Raw genomic sequence first — 27,085 nt, 5'->3', positions numbered from 1 at the left:
AAAAAAAAAAAAAAAAACAATCCTGAACATTATTTTTTACATCATGCTGCATACACGTCAATCATTTTGTTTTTACATTTAAACTTAAAACAATCAATACTTGAAGACTTCTTCAGGTCATTATCCAAGGAATTCATTTTTTTCACTGCAGTAAAGGAAATAGTCATTTGTTTAAGTTTATAGTTTTACTTTAGGTACTTTGAAGTAATCATTTCTTCGTCTTTTTTTTTCATTTATTACAAAACGATTTTGTAAACTACATGGCGACATACAATTTTTGGCCATAAACATTACCAGCAATGTCTGCTAAGAGCATAAATCTTTAAATTTGGGTATTCTTGACTTCAGAAAGAGTTTAGAGGTGAGCTCATTGTCATTGTCTCCATTATAAAAATGCCACTAGAACATGTTAAAAGACCAAAAACACAACTTTCCTTGTGTTTTTCATTATATTTCCTTGAATTTTACATTTTGATTGTCAATATGTTTTTTATGGCTTAATCAATCCCAGAAAAAAAATAGTCACTAATAATACATGAATCTGAAAAATAAAAATTCCACATGACAACAAATAGGAGTGGAACGTTGCAGATTTTTAGGGAGATGGAGTAACGCCTTTTTAAGGTTTTAATTGAGAAGCAGAGGAAATGTGTTTCCACAAAAACTACAGTAAAGTATATGACTACAGTAGTCCTTCAATCAGCGCCTTATGGCTGATTTGCTGGATGGGAGCCACTTTACGTAAAAGACCCATAACAGCTGGCTTGAAAGTGCCTAAGTGCAGTTAAATAACTCTGAGTATGCAGAAACGAGAACATGATTCATTATGATAAAGAAATTACAACCAATAAATGGAGTTTGGGATGTTTCTTCCCCTCTGAAGAACCCCATTAAAGCACTTTTATAGTTTAGAGCTGTAATAAAGTCATTAACCGGATTTTCGTTTGACGATACAAAGATGAAATCATCACAGAGCTGCTGCTGGATTTATTCAAAAGCCACAAACAAGAGATATCGACAGAACACATGAGCTCAATAGACGGCAGCATTTTCCTCACCAGAGGGGCTGTGAAAGGAGAAGATGCAGCCTGTTTCAGATGATGATTCAACTCCATTCAGTTTTATTTATATACCGCCAATTCATGACCCAGGTTTTGGCAAGGCGCAACCCAAAAGCAAGAAATACGATGAGCAGTAGATGAGCCTCAGCATCCAGTTCAGCTTCCTCCGCTCTACACAGACTGGTGAGGGACTCTTCAAAGAGGAGTTGCCGTGGGGACAGAGAGGATTCTGTAACAGTGATAAAGCTGCCAAGTTAGCAACATTATGAGTATAGCCTTGCTGTTTTAAGCCGTAGTCACATGCACCCATATGGGGGTTGACCTGATCAGGTACTACAAGTTTTGGGTTGTCTGGGCCCATAGAGGTGACGGTACGGCAGGTGTGTTCCCTTGAGGCTCATACAACCATCTCAAGGGACAACGTAAAAATGGAACGTACCATTGTCGTGTTTGTGGTAAGTGTATTGTAAAGTATTAGTAAGGATAATGTAAGTTACACACATGGTGTCATGGGTCATGGTGTCATCACGCCACACTCTCGTCACAAATGCCGCACGCACAGGGCTTGAACGTGATGTAAGGATACCCTTACACTCTGTTTTTGTAAATTCCTCATTTCTAACAGCACACAAAGAGCATGTATTTATGCATTTTGACTATTAAGCCATTCATTTATAAAAATGTAGGTTTCAAATACTTGCAATAATTGAATTATCGCAGTATTAAATGCTTCTTTATATTATTATTATTACTATTATTTTACGTTTGACAGCAGCGCATACAGTACAAGTTCTTTCAAAATAAAATACACCCTGCTACAGTAGATTTTCCTAAATTAAAAACACAATAAAAAAATTAATCATTTTGAACTTTGTTCACCTTCATAATTTTTGTCATTTTAGTATTAAACATGAACATGTTGGTGTACTATCTAATTTTTCTTTTCAAAATCAAAACGTGTCAATGCATTTTCTTTAAGAACGGTTGTGAAGCGGGAGAAAACTTAATAAAGTAAAACAAATTAACAAGAACTACAAAATTTCATTTAAATTATTAGCACGTTTCCTTCAAACTCAAAGAGCCACAATGGAGGGATGAAAAAGCCGCATGTGGCTCCAGAGCCTAGGGTTACAGACTCCTGTTCTAGCGGTTTTAGGACATTACAGTTTTTTCCAAATGCTAAAACACATTTTTTGAAACATTAGACCAATTTAACCAAACACCAAACGCAATTTTCAAAACATAAGCTAAATATACAAAATACTTAACTCATGAATCAAAATCTCACTTTGAGGTCAAAATGAAGACTCTGTTGTCAAAACTTACACACATGCATCAAATCCAACACACTACGCACTGAAGCACCAAACACAATTTTCAATATACAAAATTCTTGACTCTTCAGTCAGAAGCTCACTATGAGTTCATAATGAAGACTCTGTCGTCAAAACTAACAAATATGCAGCAATCACAACACACTACACAACAAAACACTTGACACAGTTCGCAAAATGTTTTACAAAGAAAAATATATAGCAAAATTGACAATAGAATGCAAGAAGATATTTTGTAATGCCTAAATAAAGTACACATTTTTACATCTGTAAAAAATGCTTATTATTTATTGTAAAATAAGAATCAGCATGGTAGAGAATTATTGCTACAGTAATGCAAATCACAGGATAAATAGTTACTCATTTAAAGTTAATTTCTTATGTAAAATGTTGGATAATGTGTTTTCACTCAAATGGATAAAGACAACATCAAATGTTTGTTCACATACAAATATATTTTATGTTTATCCCTTGTCACACTAAGTAAAACATACTTTCATTTCGTATTCTCTAATTGTTTCAGTTTGCACTGACCTGTTTTCATTTTTAAATGTCCGCACGATTGATGCCACTGTGAACCGACTGAGTTGGGGGTTGACCCTTTGACCCGCTTCCCTCATGGTCATTCCATGAACCAACACATGGTCAATTACAGTGGCCCGGATCGCATCAGAAATCGCTGTCCTTTGTCTGGATCTTGGAGCGAGTCTAGGTGCTGGTCTGGGCCTGGGTGCAGGTCTGGGTGGAGGTTCTGGTCTTGGTGCTGGTCTGGGCCTGGGTGCTGGTCTTGGTGGAGGTTCTGTCTTGGTGCTGGTCTGGGTCTGGGTGCAGGTCTTGGTGGAGGTTCTGGCCTTGGGTGCAGGTCTTGGTGGAGGTTCTGGTCTTGGTGCTGGTCTGGGCCTGGGTGCAGGTCTTGGTGGGGGTTCGGGTCCCAATGTGGGTCTGGGTCTCAATTGCCTTTCTCTGTTTTCCATTTTTCATTGGCTGTTTAGTTGCTCCAGAACTGCCTATATATTCAGTGCAGTTGATTACCAAAAAGTGTCTTCAGTTTTGACCAGTTGTGTGTTAATGATGACTCCTGTGTTGGAACAGAGTTTGAGTTTTACCTCTTTGTGTTAATGTTTTGCACCTTGTGTGTTGTGAATGCCGACTGTGTCTTAAAAGTGAAAATGTGTCTTGTGTTCCGCAAAGAGTGAATTGGAGTTTTGAAAATTGTGTGTTAACTGCAAATTGTGTTTTAGGTTTTGACCAAAGAGTGATGTTTTTGAGAAAAGAGTTAAAGCAATTGATGAGCTTGTTTGGAGAATGGCACTTAGTGTTTTAGCAATTGGGAAAAACTGTAATATTTCATGCGGGCGGGTCACCTGCGTGCCCCATACAGGTTTAACCATTTTTCAACTGTTTCCACTTGTAAGGGCAGTTGTGACTAAAAGCTTTATCATCATCTCTATCTGAACTGCCAAAATACAAAATAATTTACAAATGGGCTCAAATATGAGGATGCACTCACAAACATGCAGTCAAACCAGAGGAAAATTGGATTTGAGCTCCTAGCATCTCGTCTGCCTTTGGTCACGGCGATAACTTGAAAATCTTCTGAGTCACATGCAAGGAAGACTTTAAGCTGTATTTATTTTTTTTTAAGTCAGGCTTCACCTTTGTCCTGACTGTAGACAAACATTGGCCTCATGTTCATAGAGTGGTGGCGAGCAAAGTTCCCCAAAGCAAAGGCAAAAAAAACCTCTAAAAAATATTTTTGAATGCATGGTTTCATGAATCTGAGAGAATAAAGCAGAATTCTGCCTCTGTTTGCACACAGGTTAACACTAGGGAAAAATCGATTTGGTGATATATCGCAAAATTTCGCTTGACGAAACTTATATCTATTTAAAATTCATGAGCGTCCTAGAGTGTTACTTTTTTTCATACCGTTTAGGTTCCTGAACAGTTTATATCCTAGATTTGGCCACGCTGGAAATAAACAGCACTTTATTTTCTTAATCATACTTTTAGAACCTTACTTGTTAAGGAACATTCATTCTATTTTTTTTTTCTCAAACTGAAAAATATTTGGTTGTAGAAATCAGATGATATTGACAATTCCCTTTAAAAACAATATTTCCTAATTTACAAAAAGAATCTGCTTGGGTAAAAGCAACTTGTATATGATATATAGTTTCAGTTCTTAATTTTGTGAACACAGATTAAATTATAATTGATTATTACAATGAAAGGTGTATTAATAGTCAGGTAGAGTTTTTGTTAATACTCTAAAAAAGTGGAAAATTGTTTTAGGACAGTCTTAGGCTATATCACAATATGTATCGTGAGACATGTATCGGGGTACGTGTTGTTCCGCCTTTTGCCAATACACACCCCTAGTTTATGCCTATATGATGCAGGTTTTTCCAAAAGAACCAAAAAATAACTACCTAAAAGGGATCTCAAAAATCTACGAGTAAAACATTCACTCCATTGTTTCCAATAATCCTATGGATACCTTTCTCTTTTGAATTTAGTTTTATTTTGTCCACCAACTGAAACACTCTCTCTTCCTGGGACCTGATGTTGAGCTGAAGTTGGTGTAAGGGCATCTACAACATTTCAAAATAAAGCAAATACAAAAAAAACCCAGAAAGTTTGAGAAAACCAAATTTTAAATGGAAATCTGCCAAAACCAGACGTCATTCAAAAGGGTTTTCCCCCAGACTATAAAATCACTTCCACAACAACACGACTACAAGCCATTATGTGTGCATAGACCTAAACTGATTCATCCACTTGGTCTGGATTTGCCTCCCACTCTACTTTGTTGAGACACAATAAACCCATAGAACAAGACAGCAAAATGTAACCTGCAGCATTTCTGTTTGGATTGTTCAAAATGCTGATTACATAACCTGCTTTTCCGCCTGCAGCATCCTTTGTCATTTCACTTGTTGGATGAACAATTTCCTCCAGTGTCTCCCATTTTGGCACTACAGTGAATCAATTTCTGTGCGTCCGATTGCTGCTCAACATTTATTAGATCGTCATGTCTTTATAGAGTTATGTCTTTTCTTTAGAAACGCTGCTGCCCACAAGCACTTAGGAGATGAAACTGCTGATGCACAAACTCTATAACTCCTGGATGTAAAGGACTCTAATGGCACAGGCCATTTTCATGGGCTTCATGCACAAACTCAGAAGGTTTACGTGCAAAACCCAGAGCACTGGTTTCTAGAAACGGGTTCCGCTTAACAGAAGCGTGTCCCAGGGAATGAGGAACTCCTCAGTCTGCTGGACAGAAACAATAAAGAGTTTAAAAACTTCGAAAGCTCCAGCATCCCCTTGGAATAGTTTAAACCACAATAAGACCATCAAACTGAAACCAATCAGTCCTCAAAGACACACTTTTACTATCTTAACAGCATACTTTTAAAAACTAAAACCAGTTATTTTGTGGAGGACACCCTACTCTACGTGTAGAGCTGAGAATCACGGGGTGATTCCCGATACGATGCAATACGTGATACCATAGCTCACGATGCTGATATTGTGATACTGCTTTAATTAGTAAAAATAATCTCAAATAACACGTTATATAGAAAAACACTTTTTTTTTTTTCATTTTTTAGCTTGAAAACCATCAAACCAGCAAACATGAACAGCAGTGCCACTACTTATTGCAAAATCTTTGTAAACAACAGAACAAAAATTAAATAATTCAAGTAGCTACCAGGTGCTCACAACAGTCAGTCTTCCTCCGAAGGACGTCTCACTAAAGGATGACCAATATAATGTTTAACCGTCTCTTTAAACTAAAATAAAAGAACTGTTTCTCTATTACTTCTGTGTTTTCACATGTTTGTACCCAGTTTATGCCCTCCGCTGTGGTTTCAGATTACAGATTGGATTATTGCCTCTTTGGATGAATGTTTGTAATCACCTCTTCTTTGTTTATTGGATCCAAGTTTGGACATTGATTCTCTCCAAATTCAGGCTCTGGATGTCACCAGCCTCTCTCTTAAAAACTGGATCCACCTCTCTCTGGTGTCCCCTTAATTGACTGCTGTTCCTACTGGTGGGGTCAAGTTTTCCTAAGAAAACCACCAGAGTTCTCAGTTAATTTTCTCTTTTTTTCCATTGAGGTTGTCTTTTCTTGAGGTCCAGAACACAAACCCAACAGTAAACCCGACTGTTCACCCCCCTAACAAGCTCCACTCAGAAGTTAATTGCTGGTTTTTCTCTAAATTTTTCAAACTTAAAGTTTCATTAATTGCACAAATGAGTCACTGTGTAGATGTGGACTGGGCAGAGTGACTCCTCCCTCTGGTCCTTTAGGCTCCAAGAAGCCAAAATCCCATAGACTTCTATAGAGAAACAAATAGCCATGACTCAGTCATTCCATTGGTCAGATTAACCATTTTTGTTCTGATACGGTTTTTTTTTTCTTGATAATCTTCATATCATGATATTCTTTGCTTACTGTAAATTGTTTAACTTATTAACTGGCCAATCAAAAGCCTCAATACAAGTAGGTGGTCTTATGTTGAACATTTAAGACGTTTTGTCAGATTTTGTGTTGCCTGCTTTCAACTGATAGGTCATCAAGCTCATTCCTGATTGGAGAGCGTTTGCCTACAAAACGATGACTCAGACCAATCACTGCTTACTGATGACATCTAGCTCCTGTACGCCAAAAAATGGTGATTCATTTGGTTGGAGCCAGGAGTCAATCGTTTTGTATGGGTGTACAGTAGAGGTGTAATGACTAATTGATTGATCAATTTTTATTCCTACAATCCAACCAGATTGATCTGTCTGAGGCAGAATCAAATGAAATTGATCAATACTATTAAAAAAAATTGTTTCAAAATCATATAAATTGATAATCGATATTGGAAAGTATCATTTGGATTGAGACATGATAGATTTATTTTACTTTGACGTAAAAACGAGCAAGGTTCATCACACCAGACAACACACATGTGATGCAGCAATAAACTATGGAAACATCACGTGACCATAAAGTGTGGTAGAATGTTCTTATAATCTTTCCTTTGGATTATTCTAATGAGGAAAACAACAACTTTATCAAACTAAAATGTGAATGGATTTGACATGCATTCTTGTTTACTTGTTTGTACACATATTTAATTTATTATCTTGAAGAAATACAAGAATCTGGAAAACTTCAGCTGCACTGTTCAGTAGCAGGTATTTATCTCTGAGTCACATAGATGGAAGTTTGGGATAAACATGTCCTGGATCCATTTTAGGTCAGTGAATCGTCCAAAATGAACCACTTTCATCTATGGATTGTATCAACAACTACAAATTATCATATGAATTGAATCATTGATGAAACAAATCCTTACACCTCTAATGTATAGTCAATGGTCTCTTCTCACCCTTCAAACCACCTTCAGTTACCAAGTCCTCCATTACTTTTTAAGTCCATCCATAGCCTCAATGTCTATTATTATTACTCTCAATCTGTTTTCCAATCACCTGCAGTTTTAATTCAGCAGGTGTAGTTTTATTGTTCATCCTGTCTGTCTTTTATTTGTTTTGACGTTTTCATCAAGAAAGGAATTTTGGAAAGTGCTTACCAATAAACTGTTTTACTATTAGATGATAAGGTTGTTAGTCTGAACAGATGTTTCCGTGTTAGAACAAAGCTGACTGAGGGTCATCAACCAGCGAGTCCTCTTCTGCCGTCCATCTTCAAACATGTAAAGCCGGCACACACAATATTTGTGGAAGCCATTCAAGTCTCTCCTGCTGCTTAAATTTCAGACAGGAGCGCTTGACCATTCGAGCGCAGAATGCAATCGAAATTACTACTCCAGCCCCCGGAGCATTGATCTCAATTTCAGCAGGTTTGAGTAAACAGCACCTTGTATGCCTACAAATCAAGTAATTAACACTTAAAACAGAACTGAGCTTCAGCAGGATCAAGGCTGGATTTCACATTTAATATGAGCCTGAAGCTACAGACCAAAGTGGAGAGAGGTAGGAATGATCACATGAACTGTGTCTGACTGTTCTGGAGGTGAATAACCAATGAGACGAGCCGCCGGGGCCGGCGGCGGCCTGACACCGACAGCATCCTTCTCAGCTCCCAACATTTCCAGCTCCACTTTTCCTGGAATGTGCTGCACGCTGCCTTCGCTTTGTAATCTTGTCAGCTCCTTGGTGTTTTCCCCGCGTTTTCTCCACTGTCCTGTTTTATTTTGTATGCCTCTGATCTGCTGTCTTGCACCGCTCTCTGCCTCGCGCCGCTCTCGTATTGTCCTCAATTAAACCGGGAGAACATGTCAGAGCATTCTGTGCCCAAGGTGCCGTCTCTGCGGAGGCTACTTTGGGAATACAGAACTAAAAGAGCAGGAAGACGACGATTCAGCATGACAGGCGTGCATACAGAAAAATGTTGATTTCTGAACAACAGCAAAGCATTGCTCAAAAGCAGAAGTAGCTAAGCTGCTATAAACTTTCCATCCATCCGTTTCTGCTGAAGCTTCTTGACATTTTGCAGAAAAAAAGCCAAACCATTATAAAACCATCTGTATCATTTCTCCATTATTGCTTTTTAGAAACATAATACCCTCCTTTATCAAAGGTTGCAGAATGAAACTCAGTGATCTGAGGCTTTTATAGATTTTTGAGTTCAGATATAAACTTATATAATATTTGCAGCAGCAGCCATCAATAAATGAGGTACAAAAAATCCTTTAAAAATATGAAATCACTCCTTTCAAAACCTGACAACAACAAAAAAAAAATCACTGCACCATCTCCCCCAAATGGAAATGCAATGTTTTCTAATGTCCCGACTGCAAAATATGATTAAATGACAACAATCTGTTTCCCGCTCTTCAGCTTAGGGGCTATCACAAAAGAGCAAACACAGAAATCATTAATGGAGGGGTTTAATGTCTTAATCCAAACATGAAGTGGGGCAAAACTCAAAGCCTTTCTGCTCTTCGTCAGAATCTGTAAACATTCGTCAGCAGCGTCCACTTAGAGAGGAAGCTGAAAGGACAACAGAAGAACGGCTCGGCAAACAGGAATCAAACAGAAAGATGCAGAAATGCAGGATTTTTCTGTTAAACAAAGAACAAACACTTGTGCTGCTGTGTTGAGGGGATAATGAACCCAACAGAGAACACACATTAGAATACAGATGATACGCATGCTGTAAAAATATAGACGAATCTCCTGTCTTATGACTTGTTTGTGTGGATTCTGATTCATCCAGGTCATGTTTTCTCTGGATCTTCAGCAAAACGTCCCGTAGAATAACTCCATTTGGAACAGAAATCCTGTGACTCAGGTTGACAGTTGAAGGCAGATTTATGCAGCCCATGCATCTGCTGGCCGTCTGGGTTGGGGCGACGGGGGCAGCAGCCAAGGCCAGGATGGCCATAGATGCCCGTCTCTGGTGTTATGGAAATGTATGTTCCCGGTTAACTAGAGGGTATATTTTATTTAGCGTGTATGCTGATGACGCATCGTCACATGTCTATGAATCACACGAGTCCCGCCCCCTCGTAGGAGGCAAAGGCAGTAGAATAGGAAAATAAGAGAGGGATAATCCCCGCTGAAGTGTCCAGTATCGGTTAGAAATAGATTTCACAGAAGCTGGGGACACCCAAAATGTCAAATTTTGACGCAAAGGGAGCCTGAACAGAACGTCAATTTGGTACGATGTGGAGATGAGAATGTGTTGGACAGAAAGAACATTCAGGCTGTTTGACTGGAGCTTCTTTTACAGGTCTCCATTATGTCTTTTTAACGGAGCCAATCAAAATCAAGTATTCACCCAGACCAGAGGTAGGCAACTGCAGTCTTTGAAGGCTGCAGTGTCTGCATGATTTCCACATATCCAAGCTCTACTCATGACCTGGTTCAGGTGTATCAAGCCAATTAGAAATGCCAGAGCAGAGTATGCAGCCCTCAAGGTTTGAAGTTGTCCATCCCTGCCCTAGACCGTGGTATGATCAGGAGATACATGACTGATGTTGGGTAAACCCATCTGACATTGGAAAAGTTACAAGAACACGAAGATCTAAGTATTCCCACCAGACTAGTCACTGCAGTAAAGCTTTGGTGAGGATACCAGGGCAATCCCAGACCGGATGAGAGATCTAATCCTTCCGGCGTGTCCGAGGTTTTCCTTCTATAAGACCTCGCCACAGAGCCGTCCAGGTGGGATTCTTTCAGACAGGAAAAACCAACTCAGATGGCTCCTCTGTACATGGACAGAGTACATGCTCAGAGTGGATCTTCTGATACTTCCGCTACTCTTTAAGCCTTAACCAATCCCATGAAGGGAGCCCATTAAATCCATGATCATCAGCGCTTCTTCTTTACCTTCAACTCATGGTCACAGAGGAGGATAAAAGCAAAGATCGAGCCATAAATAGACTTCTGACTTGATTCTCTTTTTACCAATCTGAAGATAATCAGTAAAAATCTGGAAAAACTGCAGATCTCACTTCATTCGTGGAAAACTCTCCAGTTTGTTTACAAGTTTGATGATAATAATTGAATGTTTGAGTAGGATTACAGGTGAAAAACAGATTTCCTTTGTGTTTATCTGCAAAATCCTTCCATTTATCCCCAAGTTGAGGTTTGAGATTGAGAGTACCAGATCATAAAACCATCCAATCTTCTGATTCCTCTTTCAAGGTTTTATTTTATCATCAAATATTATTTTTACTAAAAACTCTCTCTGCACAACCCCCTGATTATTTCCACGAATCGTGGTGTTGATGATGAAGCCGTGAGCGTTTGAAGCACTGCACTTTATTTACGGAGGACTAGTGGACGGAGTGTAAATACTGCATGCTGTCTGTCTGAAGCTCTCTCCATCACTTTTTCAGCCATGTCTGACTGTAATGTGAAAAGCATTAAGTGAGTGATGACTGAAGGTAGTGGCTCCAGCTGACGGATGCAGCCATTAACACTCCATATTTCATGTTTGGGACGGCTTCAAGTTATTCATGTCACCGGTTTCTAGAAACAAGGAGAATATGCGGATGTTGCTCTCCTGGGATGAGGCAGAACTTTAGGCTAACATCTTTTTATTTCTTTTTTTACCTGAGCCACTTGACTGCACTTCACTTCCATAAGACAAACACAGAGGGGACATTGTCCCATTTTGGTTGCCGTACAGGTGAGGCATCAGGATAGTTCCTGGATTATACTCAGCAGTAATGAATACAGGACTCCCTGTTGTTTTCCTGTGTGATTTTTGTGATACAGCTTTTGTTTTAAGCAGGTCTCTGTCTTATGGAATTTTTTTTTTTATACTCACAATTCAAAGCAACAGGGTCTCCGCCCTGATGAGAGTCTGACAGATTTGATTTACTGTTTAAATTTTGGGTTTGAAAGGGCGGAACACCCTGTAAATGAAAATGCATTACACATTTCTTTTGAATTTTCACACAAAAACACAAAGTTCAATTAAAATGCAGCAGATTTTAAGCTTTCTTAAATTGAAAAAGAAATGGAAATTCTTTTTTTTATTTTAAATTGTTAACTGTAAAATACATTTTGATTTGAATTATAGTACCAAAAATCCACAACATTTTAAATTGATTTTATTTTTTCTTTCATTTGTGTGATTCAATTGTAATTCTTTATACTGAATTATAAATTGCATTTTCATTGCATTCTCATACTGTAGGTCTGAATTGCAAATTTAAAATTTAATTGTAAAATAGATTATTTTGCAAAATGAATCGTCAAAAAATGTCCATACATTTTGTTGCTTTGATGGTACCTTGTTTAGTTGTTGTAGCTTTTATTTCGCTCAGAGAGAGTTCTTTCTGTCTTCCATTTGAGTAATTTATCCATTCACGTTTCATTTGGAGATGAGGCTTCAAAAAAGTGCAGATTCTTGGTTTTGAAGAGCAGCTGGACTCACTTAAACCAAATGAACCTGGTGCTGAGATTTTTGGAGCAGAGCAGTGACAGAACCCGTCCTCACAGGGAACAAAAACTCAAAGCAGCTGCAATAAAATGTGCTTTGGCAGAGAAAGTTGGCATTTTTTGTGGGCAAAGCCACATTTTCAGCACCGCTGTTCATCCCACAAATGCAGATTTCTCACAAACGTAGCAACAGACTTTTAAATCATTTTCTGATGAAGTACTTTTATTTAGACCATTTTCTCCTCCTAAGTTTAAATAATTTTCCCATATTGAAATTAAACTCTCAAAATTTTCACATTCAAACATCCTTGAACTTAACAGGTAGGAGATGAATTCCAAGCTGACCTGAGTTTGATCAAAAGCCTGATTTGATAGAAAATCCTGAGTCACTGACGCTGTTTCTGAAAGAATCTCATCTGCAGCTCCAACTAATTCTTCACTTTTCTACAGCATAACAGAAGCGCTACAAACTGCAGTTGTTTGGTCACTGAACTAGAATGTAGTTTCTTTTAAAAAATGTGTGAGAAAGACCTTGAACAAATCATTCATTTTAAAAGCTTAGAAAATCAGAAATGTACCTCCCAAACATCAGTTTAGGTGACAGAAAACCATTGAATGAGGTCAATAATAGCATCGTTTGTTTTTTTTAACTCAGTGGTCATAAAGGAAACAACCGGAGAGCGTGCATAAATACCCAGTAAGGCCATGAAGCAGATGCAGATGGCGAACAGGGAGCTGAAGCTCAGGCCCACGTCTTCCCGGTAAATGGCGAGCGTGGTCTCGCAGTGGCGCCCCCTGTAGCCGTCCGGACAGTGGCAGGTGAACTTGGAGGGCGACTGGGCCACGCAGGTGCCGCGGTGACAGGGTCGGGTGGCGCACAGCGTGTACACGCAAGTCTTTTTGGTTCCATTCACACGGACCATGTGACCAGGAGGACATCTGGGAGGAAGATTGAAAAGAAATGCTCAGTTTCTGCGTAGAAACCATGAACAGTTGGACCACAGCTTTCTATAATTGCTATGTGTTAAAAACATAACCACTCTGCTGATACATGCATCAAATCAGTGCATTTATATGATTTCTGATGCGCAAAATTACATTTTGAGTTTGACCGCATTCCAACATCTTTATTACAAACAGCCATGAATCAGTTGGGGCTGTAAATCTTGGAAAATAATTTAAAAAACAAGATAGTTTGGGCATCACTCAAACTTTTGATAAGAGAACCAATAAATGCATTAAAGCACAAAATTATAAAATAGGTAAGAATGTCATTAGAAACACATTTTGCATAGGGATGAAGCTCCAGAAAAAAACAAAAGTAGGAGTATGAATTGATGGGTTTGGCTTTAGTTTTATATCAGATCCCCCTCCAAACAAATCCTCTGGATTCACCCAGATCGTGCCCTCCCCCCAAATATAATGTCACCGATTTGCTGAAGTACAAAAACTAATAAATACGAACATTTTATGAAGACTGTTTATGAATTCTCTGAGATTTTTTTTCTTATGACCTTTTGAAAGACAGCAGACCTATTTACGGTGGCTTACATGACTCACGTCTTGTGACTCGCGACTCAAAACTCATGGGTGTCAATCAAATCTTGTCTCAAAATCTTGTCTCGACTCAAATTCTAATGCATCGTGACCAAATCTCGTGAGTAACGATGAAATCTTTTGGTTCGCGAATCAAATCTCATGGGTCGCGACTCAAATCCCGTGGGTCGCAACTGAAATCTCGTGGGTCGCAACTGAAATCTCGTGGGTTGCAACTCAGATCTCATGGTTCACGATTCAAATTCTCATGGATCGTGACCAAATCTTGAGTCACGACCAAATCTTGTGGGTTGCAACTCAAATCTCGTTGGTCATGACTCAAATCCTGTGGGTCGCAACTGAAATCTCGTGGGTTGCAGCTCAAATTTCGTGGGTTGCAACTCAGATCTCGTGGTTCACGACTCAAATTCTCATGGATTGTGACTAAATCTTCGGAGTCGCGACCAAATCTTGTGGGTTGCAACTCAAATCTCATTGGTCGCGACTTAAATCTTGTGGGTTGCAACCAAATTTCGTGGGTTGCAACTCAAATATCAATGGTCGTGACTTAAATCTCGTGGGTTGCAACCAAATCTCATGGCTTGTGTCTCAAATTCCCACGGGACTTGAGCCGCAGCTCACAGACGAGTCAGGTGAGCCACAAGAAGTAAGTCAGAGCTATTTGCAGCGCCAGCCCCTGCTGAACAAATTTCAAACGTGATACCCATTTTGGTATTGACTACTCTATTAAAGTATTGATGACTGATTAATAAGTGAGAAGATAAAAGTGAATGTGTCATTTCTTGATATTTTTGGTAATTAGGTGAGTTACTCCAGTATTTTGTGCCAAAACACCCCCAGCCCACAGTATATTGAATATAGAGAAGTAAATATCCATTAGTCACAAGGAGTTGTGGATTTAACACTAAGCAACAACTGAGTAGGTGATTTTGGACAGTAGGGTTTTGTATGTTTAACAATGCGCATTAAAATTGCTCCCTTTTTAAAATTGCTCCCAGTTTTTGATGATAACAAATAATATAGTTGAGAAAAATCACGTATAAGAAATGACCAGTAATTGGTATATTTTATTCAAAATCAGTATCGTATAAAAATCTTAAAGGTATGGTATTGCCCATCATTGGTGAACACCCTATATACAGTAGTTCACTAAGTAGTCAGTAATAAAAGAATTCAGACACAACCATAGCATAAAAACTAACTTTTTCTATCATCCTGAGGATTTACGTCTTTAAATCAAATCCTTTCACATGATTTTATGTAATTTTTCTGTAATTAATTTGCACTTTTTCAAACATCTGTAGTATGTAGGTTTCAAATCAGACTTATTCCACAAACTTAACCCAATGAGACAAAGGGCTGTCGTGTTGCGGCTCTTATTCTTCTTAACAGACATTTCCTCTATAATTGGAAACATGACCCTTCTACTGAAACAAACCTTGGATTCAAACCAGTGCAATAAATATCTGTCACCTTACCTTTTTTGTTTAAAATATAATCATAGGTTTGTCTGAGAGACATTTTAAACTTCTGTAAATGAATAACCTAAACTTTGAGGATTTTAATTTATATGAAAGTGGAATATACATTTTTTTCTATCCAGTAGCGGCACCTCAAGGCTGAGAACCCCTCTTCTGTTTGCACCTGCATCATCGTTTCAGGATGAAGCGATTAAGGATCCAGCCAATCCTAAACATCTGTGCATGCTAAAATGTTAGCTTATAAACGCTCTCGGGTCACATCTGTGCGCAGAAACTTTGGGTCATGGAGTGCAGAAACTGCATCTGTGTAGTTTGATGAGACTAGTGGTGAATTTGTGTGGGAGAGATTGCATTATACATGCATGTGGTGATGATAATAATAAATAGTGAATTATTATTTAAGATGTTCCCAGAAAATCTCATACCTACTACTGGTTTAGTAAAGACAATAAATATTTAAAAGTTTACCAGGAGGAACATTTTTGCTCTTTAAGTTGATAGTTCATGCATTTTACATCACAGCTGATTGACCTTTAAAATGGATCTTGGACTTTAAAATAAAAGAGATTTGCTGTCCAAAAACAAGTATAACATATTTCTATGCTGTGATACACATTATGACTGCCACATTTAAAGCTTTAATTACATAGATATGTATGGGAGTTGTGGGTTTTTGGGTCGTCCTGACCCGTGGAGGGTCATAGAGAGAGGAGTGGCCACATCCTAAGGATCTCACATTTCCCTTGAGGATCGGACGGATTATTGGGAACACACTGTAGTAATGTCACCAAACGTGACTGGTGAATCAAATTCACGTTGGACAGCAAATTCACGACTCAAAACCTGTCCAAAAATGTGTTCAGAAACTTGACGCATGTGGGAGGAGCTACTGTCCAAAGTTTTTAACGTCATCACTACATGGAAGCATTGACTGTATATCTCATATATAATGGCTGGAAGACACAGATGATGTTGAGAGATCAGGTTTATTTACTGTAAAGAGCTGGGTCTTGGTTCATGAGATCATTCAGAGACTCTCTCAGTACAGTGAGGTTCACCTTCTACTGCAGGAGCTGCATGATGGACGCTTTCAGCGGTACTTCTGTCTCTCTGTGACCCAGATTGATGACTTGTTGTTCCGCATTAGTCAGAGGAGGGAAAAAATTAAAATAAAATTGGAGGAACTTTTCATTATTGACTTTATGCAAAAAAGAAAACTATCATAAAGTTCAGGAGGAGAACGATCAGATTCTCTTTCATTATGGTTTTGGACTCCACCCACTGATCACGCCATCCATACATTGCAGGCAAAAGCTAAGTCCCTGATTGGTTGACGCAATGTGGCTTCTTTGCCAAAGTTCAAAATGTATTAACTCTCGATACGACACCTGGATCCTGCTGTAACACTCAAAATGCGGAGCTGCCAGACCAGCGCATCGCGTTCGACACTCAAAACGCATCGCAGAACCTCTGATTGGTTCTGTGCATTGATTGAATATTGAACCTGGATGCCCCTGATGTGGTGAGGGGGCTATGGGTTTTTGGGTTGTCTGGTAGAGGAGTGGCCGCATCTTAAAGGAAGCAACGGTGTGTCTTGCAGTTCTCTTGAGGCTCATACGGCCACCTCAAGGGACGTCATGAAAATGTAATGTACTATTGCCTTTAGTAGGAGCATCGTCAAGTATTATATGCAAGTTACACGCCCTTATGAAGTAGTGATGATGCTGTCATAGGGATGTGCATGTGATACATACATGCTTAAAGGACAACCGTCCACATAAACTACACTCTAATTTCTTCATTTCTAACAGTCAGGTTGCACAGAAGAGCAGATATTTATCAAGAGAACAGTGGTAACGGACTCCTTCCGCATTCTGCAGTATTACAAAAACGATGAGGTACCTACATCTCACCTACCTCATCCTTACTTACTCTTACGTGTTGCATAAGTACAGCATCGTGAGCGGTCTACGACCCTGATGTTTTGTGCAGATCACCTACGTACCCTGTACAGGTGTCAGGAGTCAGGGCTCTGAGCCATCTCCAGAGTACTGAACACACTACATCTCCCAGCAACCCCAGCGCACAGTTCCTGGATGTTGCTCACCTGACTCTGAGTCTCGCTCAGTGTGAAGTATTGTTTTGTGCCACTATGCCTGCATTACCAAGCGTTTCATCCGGATCTGAGATGTTTTGTCTCTGATACTCGTTGTTGACCTCTGCCTGAATGGCCCTGATTTAGCTTTGTGAACTTTAAGATATGTTAATAAACCTGCTACGATTGGAACCAGCCGTCTCCCCGCTCACCGTCAACGGGTTTGCCCATTTTTCAACCACAGTTAGACCAAATCACTGACATAAATAGAGATGGACAAAGCAAGGCTGTGACGTTACCCACAGAGAATGCATTACCTCCAGGTCCCACGAAATGAAGTCAATTCAGTCGCCATTTTGAGACCAGACGATGTTAGTAAGCAATGACTGGTCCAAGTATCTGTCAATAAAAACATTTTGAACGTTTGAGGTGGGGCCAGTGGGCACCATGAGCTGTTATTGAGGCGTCTGATTAGCCAGTTTAGAACTTGAATAACTTGCGATAAAGAAAATATTTACCAGCGGGTACTTCCTGTTTGGAACACGAGGGGGGAGGGGATGATCAGTCCAGTTCTCTCTATATACTGTCTATGACCCCTAGTTGTGACTAAGGCTTTAAACATTTTATGGTACTATTTATGGGTCATAGAACCCAAAACCTTTGATTGAAAGGTAACGATGAAGAAAACTCAACTTCTCTTGGAAATACTCAAAGGGACAGTTACTTCACTACATGTATCTGAGTAATGTGACTCATTACCACCCACATCTAATCTCGTAGAGTATTTATTACCCCTTCCACCAGTGGAAAAAGTTAATTAGTCCTTTAATCAGTGATCTTACAGGGATGTAGACTTTAATAGAGAGGGAAGTGCAGGCGATGAAAATGCTGACTGTGTGGCACCGGCAGTAACAAGGGCAGTTTTATGCAGATGGGGCCACATTTTCTGCCTCACTTCGGAAAGCAGGGCTGTCATTAAAAGCTCATTTGAGTGTAACAACTCAAACAAACATTTTATGGAGCCATTAATGCAGGATCTCACTCAGTGTCTATTGAGGAGCTCCGGGCGGCACATTTTGATGACATCAGGAATAGGTTTCGCCTCCAGTCTCTGCCGAGGCGCTCATGCTTATTAATATTGACTTAACTTTTCTACGAGAGAGCAACATTAGACTCAGAGCGACGCTGTAATTTATCTCATAATTGCTCCTCTTCTGGCGACAAAATAATCCAGACAAGACAATGAAGAGTTAATGTACTGCATCTTCTCTTAAACTCTATTATTACATAATCACACTCACATCCAGCTAATCGGCTTAGCTCCTTTCACCGGCCGCATTGTTAAGAAGCTTTTCCATCCCCGTTATTTGTTTTGAATGTCATCCACGGTTCTTGATTTAACGATAAGAAAAAAAACAAAAGGAGAATCTTTTGAATCCCTTCAGTGATTTGTCTGCCTGAGTCTCATAAACCTAATTTACCAGTAAAGTTTGCAATAAACACAACATTTGTGTTAAATATCACAGCAATGTATGAACCTCAGTCACATCTGATGATCCTGCTTTAGGCTCTTTCACGTTGATGTACTCCTCTCTGCTCCTCTGAGCTAAAAACGTCTATTTTCAGTCTTGCATTTGGTGCAGGTGTAGGAAGATTTAAGTGGCAAATAAAGGGAACGCTCTGCTTCTCTCATTATACGCCGCACAGCAGGTTTTACAGTTTAAATGTCATCTTTCACGGAGGCATTTCAACAGGCGCCACAATAAATGGATCCCCATGTCTAGAGACAGGAAGAGATTTTACTTTTGCCATCAAAGCAAATACAAAGTGAAATGACTTGTCTAAAGCAACCTTCAAACTCAACTTTGACTGCTCAGAATAAATGCCAGCTATCTTCATGATGGAGGGGAATAAAAAAAAAAAAAAAAAACGACCTGGCGGTTTGAAGCATAATTAGCTGCAGATCATAACTGCAGCTCAGCTCCTCCATATTCATGTGAGTCTGCAGAGGTGTTGACTGCAGGACACCTGTCATTCAGTCAGACATCACTGAGCCTCTGTCTGTCAAGGCTCTGACTACAGAAGGTGTTTTGATAGGAAATGTACAACCAAGACCAGCCAGACCAGGGGTGTCAAAGTAAATCGCACAAGGAGCCAAAATCCAAAACACACCTTAGGTTGGAGGCCAAACACGATAAACATTCAAACAAAAAAAAGGAAGCCGAAATTAGCCAAAACAACTAGCATTTAGCTGAAATATTAGCTAAACTCCAAAACAGCCTAAAAAACTAAGAAAAAAAACCCCATAATTAGCCAGAACAGCTAGAATGTAGCTGAGATAGTAGCTAAACTCCAAAATAGACAGAAAAAAATAAATAAATATATAAGCCGTAATTAGCTAGAATGAAGCTGAAATATTGACTAAACTCCAAAATAACCAAAAAAATCTTAGTAAATGCCAAAATAGTCCAAAAAGCTAGCAGCAACCAATTTTTAAAACTTTAAAACTGTAACTTTTTAACATAATTATGATAATTATATTTCCAGAATAAATCAAATTAAATCAAATTAAATCTTAAATAACTTTCAATATTTTACTCTTCATAAAAATATATTTGATCAAAATTATACAAGTTACAAATAAGTGCAAGATAACATCGGGCCATTAATAACAATAATGTTACCCGGAAGGCCGGATTCTGCCCCCGAGCCTTGACTTTAGGTGTGTTTGAGATCATGCAGGTGGACCCGGCGCTGCGCAGATCGCCTGGATTGCGGTGCATGTTGGTTAGTTCCTTGCACTGACATCAAATGTGCGCCGTCACGAAGTATCGCGAGAAAGGGGCGGGTTCAAGGCGCCTTCCTAAGCCAGCGCAGCCAGAAAATAGGTACTGCGCTGGCTTCAGGCCACCTTGATGACTACAAAACAATGCATTGTGGTGTCCACACAGTTCTTGTAGTTCGACATGGAATAACTGGCGCTAAATGAAGGAAATCTGTGTATTTTTGAACTCCTTCTGGAAGGTAGTGAATCACTGATGAAAAAATAAACAAGATTTCAAATAATCTGAGGTCATATTTGTTATTGTTGCCTCTAAAACTTAACTTTAATTGAATTTTATTAATTTATTCGGGACAATGCTCATGCAATGAATCCCGCGGCTATTTTATTAACTGTTTTACTCTAAAATATGTAAAAAAATAATATAAAAGACACAACAGCACAGATCATACTAGGAGGAGTGGAATATTAACTTTCAGCCTAATGGTAAGGACAACCTCCAACTCCTTGATCTCGTACAGTCTCGCCGTTCGCCCTCATCTCAGGCGGTTTTCTCCGCCCCCTCCTGCAGCAGCTTGGTCTCGCTGACGATGCAGGCGAGGAGCTGGGGATCTCAAACACGCCTTTGACATGTGAGCTAGACCCACAACAGTTATCACTTTAATAGAACTGAACCGCTTTTGTTAAGATTTGATTCTGTTGACCTGAACACTGTTGAGAAACTGATTATGCAGAAGAAAATGTTCTTATTTTTAGTGGGTGATAAGTCCCCGGCTTTTGCGAACTTTAAAACACTGAAAAAGCCCTCCACTGAGGTCTGGTTTTTCCAACTCCACCATCACCACAAAAGAAATATTCCATCAACATTCAGGCCACACGGCAGAGGTTGCTCTCTCAGATGTGATAGACTTGTTATGGTGCGCCACCAATGAGGAAAGGACATCATTTCAATGACAAAGACTGATAAGAATGCAAATGAGCATCATTGTTTCCAGAGTTTCTATTGTGCCTCATTTACAAATGAGCTGTGCATGGAGAGTGGGGGTGGTTTTCAATATAAATATATTTTGGTGTTCTATAGATAAACAGAAATGAAGAAGAAAACATGGAATGAAAAGTTGGTGATGGGAAACTTGGCACCTATTTACCTGTTCAGGTCCAGAAACCCAAGCAGGAACATTTTTTAAATCAGCAAATTAACTCGGTTCATTGAAACAGTATGAATGAATAGATGCTGCAAAGACCTGGTTCTGGTGAGATCCGGAAAACCATCTCATGTCAAGTCCCGAAACCTGGCTTAGATCAGGTTTAGAAGCCTGATTCAGGTCAGATCTTGTAACTTGGTCCACGTCAGTTCAACAGAAGTAGTTAAGGTCAGGTCCAAATACCTGTACTAGGTCAAGTCAAGAGACCTAGCACAGTTCAGGTCCAGAAACCTAGTCTAGATTAGGTCCAGAGAAGTATCTCTGGTCAGGTCCAAAAACCAAGTCTGGATCAGGTCCAGAAAAGCTGATTCAGGTTAGATATGGAAAACTGGTCAGGTCCAGAGAAGTAGTCCAGGCAAGGTCCAAAAAAACTGATTTAGGTTAGATCTAGTAACGTGGTCCAAGTCAGGTCCACAGAAAGATTCCAGGTCAGGTCCCATCACCAGTCTAAGGTCAAGTCAAGAGACCCAGCTCAGTTCAGGTACAGAAACCCGGTCCACGTCAGGTCCAGAGAATTAGTCCAGATCAGGTTCAGAAAAGTTGGTCATGGTTAGATCTGAAAACCTGGATCTGTCCTGATCAGGTCCAGAGAATTGTTCCAGATACCCAGTCTGGATCAGGGCCTGATAAGTAGCCAGGTCATGTCTAGATAACTACTCCAAGTCAGGTCCAGGAACCTGGTCCAAGTCAGATCTAGAAACCTGGTCCAGGTCAAGTCCAGAGAATTGTTGCAAGTGTGGTCCAGAAGCGTTGCCTGTATTTTCATTGTGTAGTGACCGAGGGTTTGCAGTTCACACCAGGATTTATCCATATAACAGATTTATAGAAGCAGCTACAAAACATGAAAAACCGCAAAGCAGCAGTCCAATGATTATATGAAAAGGCTTTAATCGACAGCTGATATACAACATTCGTCCTAAGATGATCAGAGTAAGTAAAATAGTGGAACAAAGTGATGTAAAAGTCTATAGAAACCAGTTTTAACCAGAACTGGTCCGTGGTCCAGCTGGCTGAACCAAACAATCCATTGCAACAAAATGATCGTCACATTTGTGTGTCTGAGCATTTTCTCTGACTCCTTCCAGCTTCAGTGAATCAATTGTGACCACAAACATCTGAACTATGTTCTCCAACCGGAGTTCTGTAGTTTTTAAAGACGCGGCGCACAGCAGCCATGGTAGTTTGCAGCTTTAATTATCTCTAACTGTCAACACACCTCCTTCATGCAGTGGGACTCTGTTGTCCTGATCTGCTGGTGTGTTTCCTCCTCTGCACTGTTAACACAAACCTGAAGGCCTCACCATCAATAAACTAACAACCCTCCAGGTTACTGTTAACCTTTACGAGTCCCGCTGAAGCAGAGCCCATGCACTTGCCTCGTCTGCATTTTTGCTGAGTTTTATAGCATGATGTGCTATTTATCTCAAGTTTTATTGCATTCTGGAATATAACATGATTGGATGATGTTTACTAGTCCCCTACATGTAAATGAAATAACTGTTATTGTGATTCTAAAAACAGGAAATGTAGTTTTGGGTTGATGTGGAGTCAGACTTTCTGGAATCAGCATTATAATTGTGTGTTTCAATGGTTACAGGTGTGAAAGAAAACATCATCCTTTGACATAAAATAAATATTTTTGTTTGTTCTGTTACACTTTGTAGAGAAGTAGCATCTCTCTCATCTCCTAGGTGCAACATTTACAGCTGAATATTCGCCTAAGGTCAGTAAAAATAGAAGCAGGAGAGCGCAGAGCTCGCCAGTGAGTGGCAGTAGTAGGTGGGCTGCGATCCGGGAGCTGAAGTAAGAAAGACTGAAGAATGGAGCAGCTGAGAGCCATTACTGTTGGAAGAAGGATGTTGGAAAGTGGACCGCAGAAGAGGGCAGCATAAATAAAAGCTACAAGCCTGCAGAGAGCATACAGCTGATTATTCCATGGAAGAAAAACAGCCGAGGTTAGTAAAGTCTGGCGCAGCAGAGGGTCGTTGACTGCAGAGTTGTTGTTTTTTTTAAGCCTTTAACTCCTAAGGCGTTGCTGGTGACGCTTAAACACAAAATCTTTAACTTTTCAACCACTAACACAAAAAATCCAGCAAATTTTGAAAGAGAAAAGCGGCGTGAGCGTGAGTTACGGTAAATCCTGGAAAAAGCACTGGAACTCAGGTGTTAAAGGGTTAATTGAGGAGATTTGCTTGTAAATGTGCAATAATTGTCCAATAATTGTGCAAAGCAAGAGCCGAATGACCATCTAAAATAAAGCAGAAAACTAGAAACTGTTAACTGTAGAGTTTCTCAGGCTGCCCACCAAACAAAGGAGATGCAGTTCATGTAGAAAATCTTTACAAAAACTACGCTATCGATGCATCTATATTATGTAGCAGGTATGTGCCATCATGGGAAGGCAGTACGGCAAGCCAAAGGGATCAATAATGACCATGAAAAGCGGGCGTGACAGTGCCTCACCTGCACATGTACGACAGATAATAATCATTATTTGAAATATTTAAATGTTCCCACAGTTAGTTTCAACTCTATAATTAATATATCAGAAAAAAGTGATTGCTTAATTTTTTTTTTCATTTAAGATTTAATTTGGATGTTTGGGGGTGAAGGGAAGGAAAAATTAGCATATTCAACTTTTTTTTCTGCAGTTTTTGCAGATTTTGTCTCTAGATATGTAAATATAATCAGAAACGACATGTTTTATTTGTATTTTTGTTCATGTTTAAAGATGTGTGAGTGTATATTTATGCTCTGAAGTACTTTATATAGTTTTTTTTTCTCAAATATAAGTTTTAAAGCTTTTCAAAGAAGTAATTTTAGGCTTTTAACTTCTTGTCTTTTCCCTTTGTTTTTTCACTTTTACTGATCCGAACCGTGACCCTAAAACTGTGACAGGAACCGAACTAGTGCTGCCACAAACGATTATTTTAATAGTCGATTAATCACTGATTAATCGAGCTGAAAATGCTGAAGCTGATAGCCAGAAAGTACTGAAAAAAATCCTAAATTAGCCCAAACAGCTAGCATGTAGCTGAAATATTTGCTAAACTCCAAAATAGGATAAAAAACCTTAATAAATCCATATAATATAAAGTAACGACTAATCGACTATTAAATTAGTCCTCGACTATTTTAATAGTCGATTAGTCGTCGATTAGTCGTGGTTGCTCTAATCCGAACCGTGAGTTTTGTGATCCGTTACATCCTAATTAGTATTCATGTGTTCGCCCTGAATGGGTGGGTTAGGCTCCAGCATCCCCGTGACCCAGAAAAGGACGAAACGGGTTTAGAAAATGGATGGAATTTTGTTTCGGTTTGTGTGAATTCTGGAGAAAGTGGGCGGAGTCACCAGCAAAGGAATAATAATGCTGCAACGTGGACGCTGAGATATAAAATTTACTTGAATGCATCTTTATGCGACTTTTATAACTACATTTGGAGGCAGAAGTGAGAAACCTAAGAAGTAAGAAAGATGTTTTTCCTCAAGGTGACATTCTCTTGAGACACCAATCAAAGCTTTGCTTCTTCTTCTGTTTCTGTGCAGCTCGGTTCTGTTTTAAGGAGAGGAGTGAACTCTTTACCTCCAGTTAAACCTCGTCTTCCATAAAGTCTGTGAGCGGACGACCGCATTTACATCTATAATATTTACTCTTAAACCACAAATAAAAAATGTTGTTTCCTGCATCAAATATCCCCTTCCAGAAGATAAAGGTCGACTTTTACACGAGACCCAGTCCGGCGGAGGTAGATGGAGTGATCTCCAGGACGGAGCCGAGCTCCTTGGAGCCAGCATCCTATCGACAGCAAAAAGTAAATGACCTCTATCCATCTTATCTTCAGACAGTGGGGAGATAATCTAGCAGCGGCAGACCCGTCAGCTGCTGCTGCCGCATTGGCAATCACATGAAATGTGTTTAATGGGATTACTGTATTTACTCCGACTCAAATGTAAATCTCTGATAAAAAACGTCGACGGCACGGAGCCACGCCGCGACTTTTACTCTCCGTCTGAAGCCATGAAGCTCCGGATCCTGCCACTTCAGCAATTCCCCAAACTTCCTGGGATAATTTTGTTAGAGCTGATGAATGATGGCTCCTTCACCGACACATGCGGCTTCACTGAAGTCTCTGTTGAGGTTTCAGAGTCATTACCCAGACACTCCATCTACAGGAGGACTCGCAGTGTAATGATCCAATTACTGCTGGAGCGCCAGCTTTGGGTTTTATAATTAAACACCTTTTAGATATTAAATACCCTGTTTTATTGATGTAAACATTTATACATATGTTATAAACAAAGATGGTGACCTATATTTACTGTTGATAGAAAGCTGAGTCATGAAAAGTAAACTGATGTGAAACATTTTATTTATTAGATGTGTTTGTTTTTTATATAAATAAACACAAAGAACTGTTTGTATTTAAGATGAGGATCAAAACATTATTTAACCGTAGTAATCTGCTTTTTTACAATTTGCTCCATTGATTTATCTCTAAAACAGTTTTTTTTTTGTGGCAGTGCTTGATATTCATCTTTTTAGTCATTTATATTTATTTTTTCGTTATTTTATAGAATAATTTGATAATAAACATGAAACTGTTCAAAAATGTTTTGAAAAAAAGTTTTCAGACTTTTTTTTACAACAAAAAATTAGATTAAAACATTTTCTATGTTTTTCAACAAAGATCAAACGTGTAGAGTCCATATATATGTATACATTTAATTTACATTTTATTCAATAAAATAAAATATAATAATAAAATATTCAATGCAGTACAACCTTGAGTTGTAAACTCAAACAAGATGTAAAAAAAAACAAAAAACAGAAAAGTGGACAGAAAGATGAAAAACTTATATGGTCTGCCCCTTTTAACAGATCAATAAATCAGTCAATAAATCAGTTAAAAAAAAACACTAAACATTCTATCGATTTAGTATCAATAAAAGAAGATTGGTAAAAAATGAACAAAAATGTACAATTATAAACGTGAATCAGTGTGAACACCAGACCTCGGGGTTCAGTAGTTGTTATCAATATTAGATCGATTTGCAGTCATTGATTATACTGTTTTTAATTTAATTTTTAAACTTCATATTGTTGCAGATTTTTAATTAATTTATTCCATTTATTTACTCCATATTCTCATACACATCGCTCCTTCAGAAGTAAATCCTAGAGGTGGTTAAAATCCATCAACTACGATCCATAGATGATTTTAAATAATCAATATGAATATGATTTCATGTAAAAGCAACACACGGACCTAAATGTGAAATGTTTTTCACTCTGATACGTTTGAGGAGAACACAAACGTCCAGATCTCGTCACTCCGACTTCGACCCTTCAGAAGCATTGTGGCTCATAAAGCCGACGGTCAGTTGGATAAAAGTCATGTGGGGTTTAAGTTCTGTCTCAACAAAATTAAATATGTAGCAAAAACAACACATTTGCTGAATCACAACTTGCGGTTCCATCTGGTGGAGGAGGGCAGAAACCGTTCGACACCTGAAGGATGAAACTACTTTGTTGGTTTTAAATACAGATACAATACAAATACACAGAGGTGGGACCAAGTCATTGTTTTGCAAGTCCGAGTCAAGTCCCAAGTCTTCGTCCTCAAGTCCGAGTCAAGTCCCAAGTCAAA

At 39.0% G+C, this 27,085-nt stretch overlaps 1 protein-coding gene across 4 annotated transcripts in view; it reads right to left on the bottom strand.

Moving 5' to 3' along the window:
- The window catches only part of si:ch211-186j3.6 (neural-cadherin), a 482,505-nt gene that overhangs the window by 41,132 nt on the left and 414,288 nt on the right, over positions 1 to 27,085 (bottom strand). For all 4 annotated transcript variants that reach the window (XM_036211377.1, XM_024294975.2, XM_036211378.1 and 1 more), the window contains one exon: positions 13,011 to 13,255. In XM_036211377.1, coding sequence (XP_036067270.1) covers positions 13,011 to 13,255 — 245 coding nt within the window. The remainder of the gene's footprint in view (positions 1 to 13,010; positions 13,256 to 27,085) is intronic.

Source organism: Oryzias melastigma, linkage group LG3, assembly GCF_002922805.2.
Source record: "Oryzias melastigma strain HK-1 linkage group LG3, ASM292280v2, whole genome shotgun sequence".
Taxonomy (NCBI): domain Eukaryota; kingdom Metazoa; phylum Chordata; class Actinopteri; order Beloniformes; family Adrianichthyidae; genus Oryzias; species Oryzias melastigma.
This window is presented reverse-complemented; position numbering and strand designations above follow the sequence as displayed.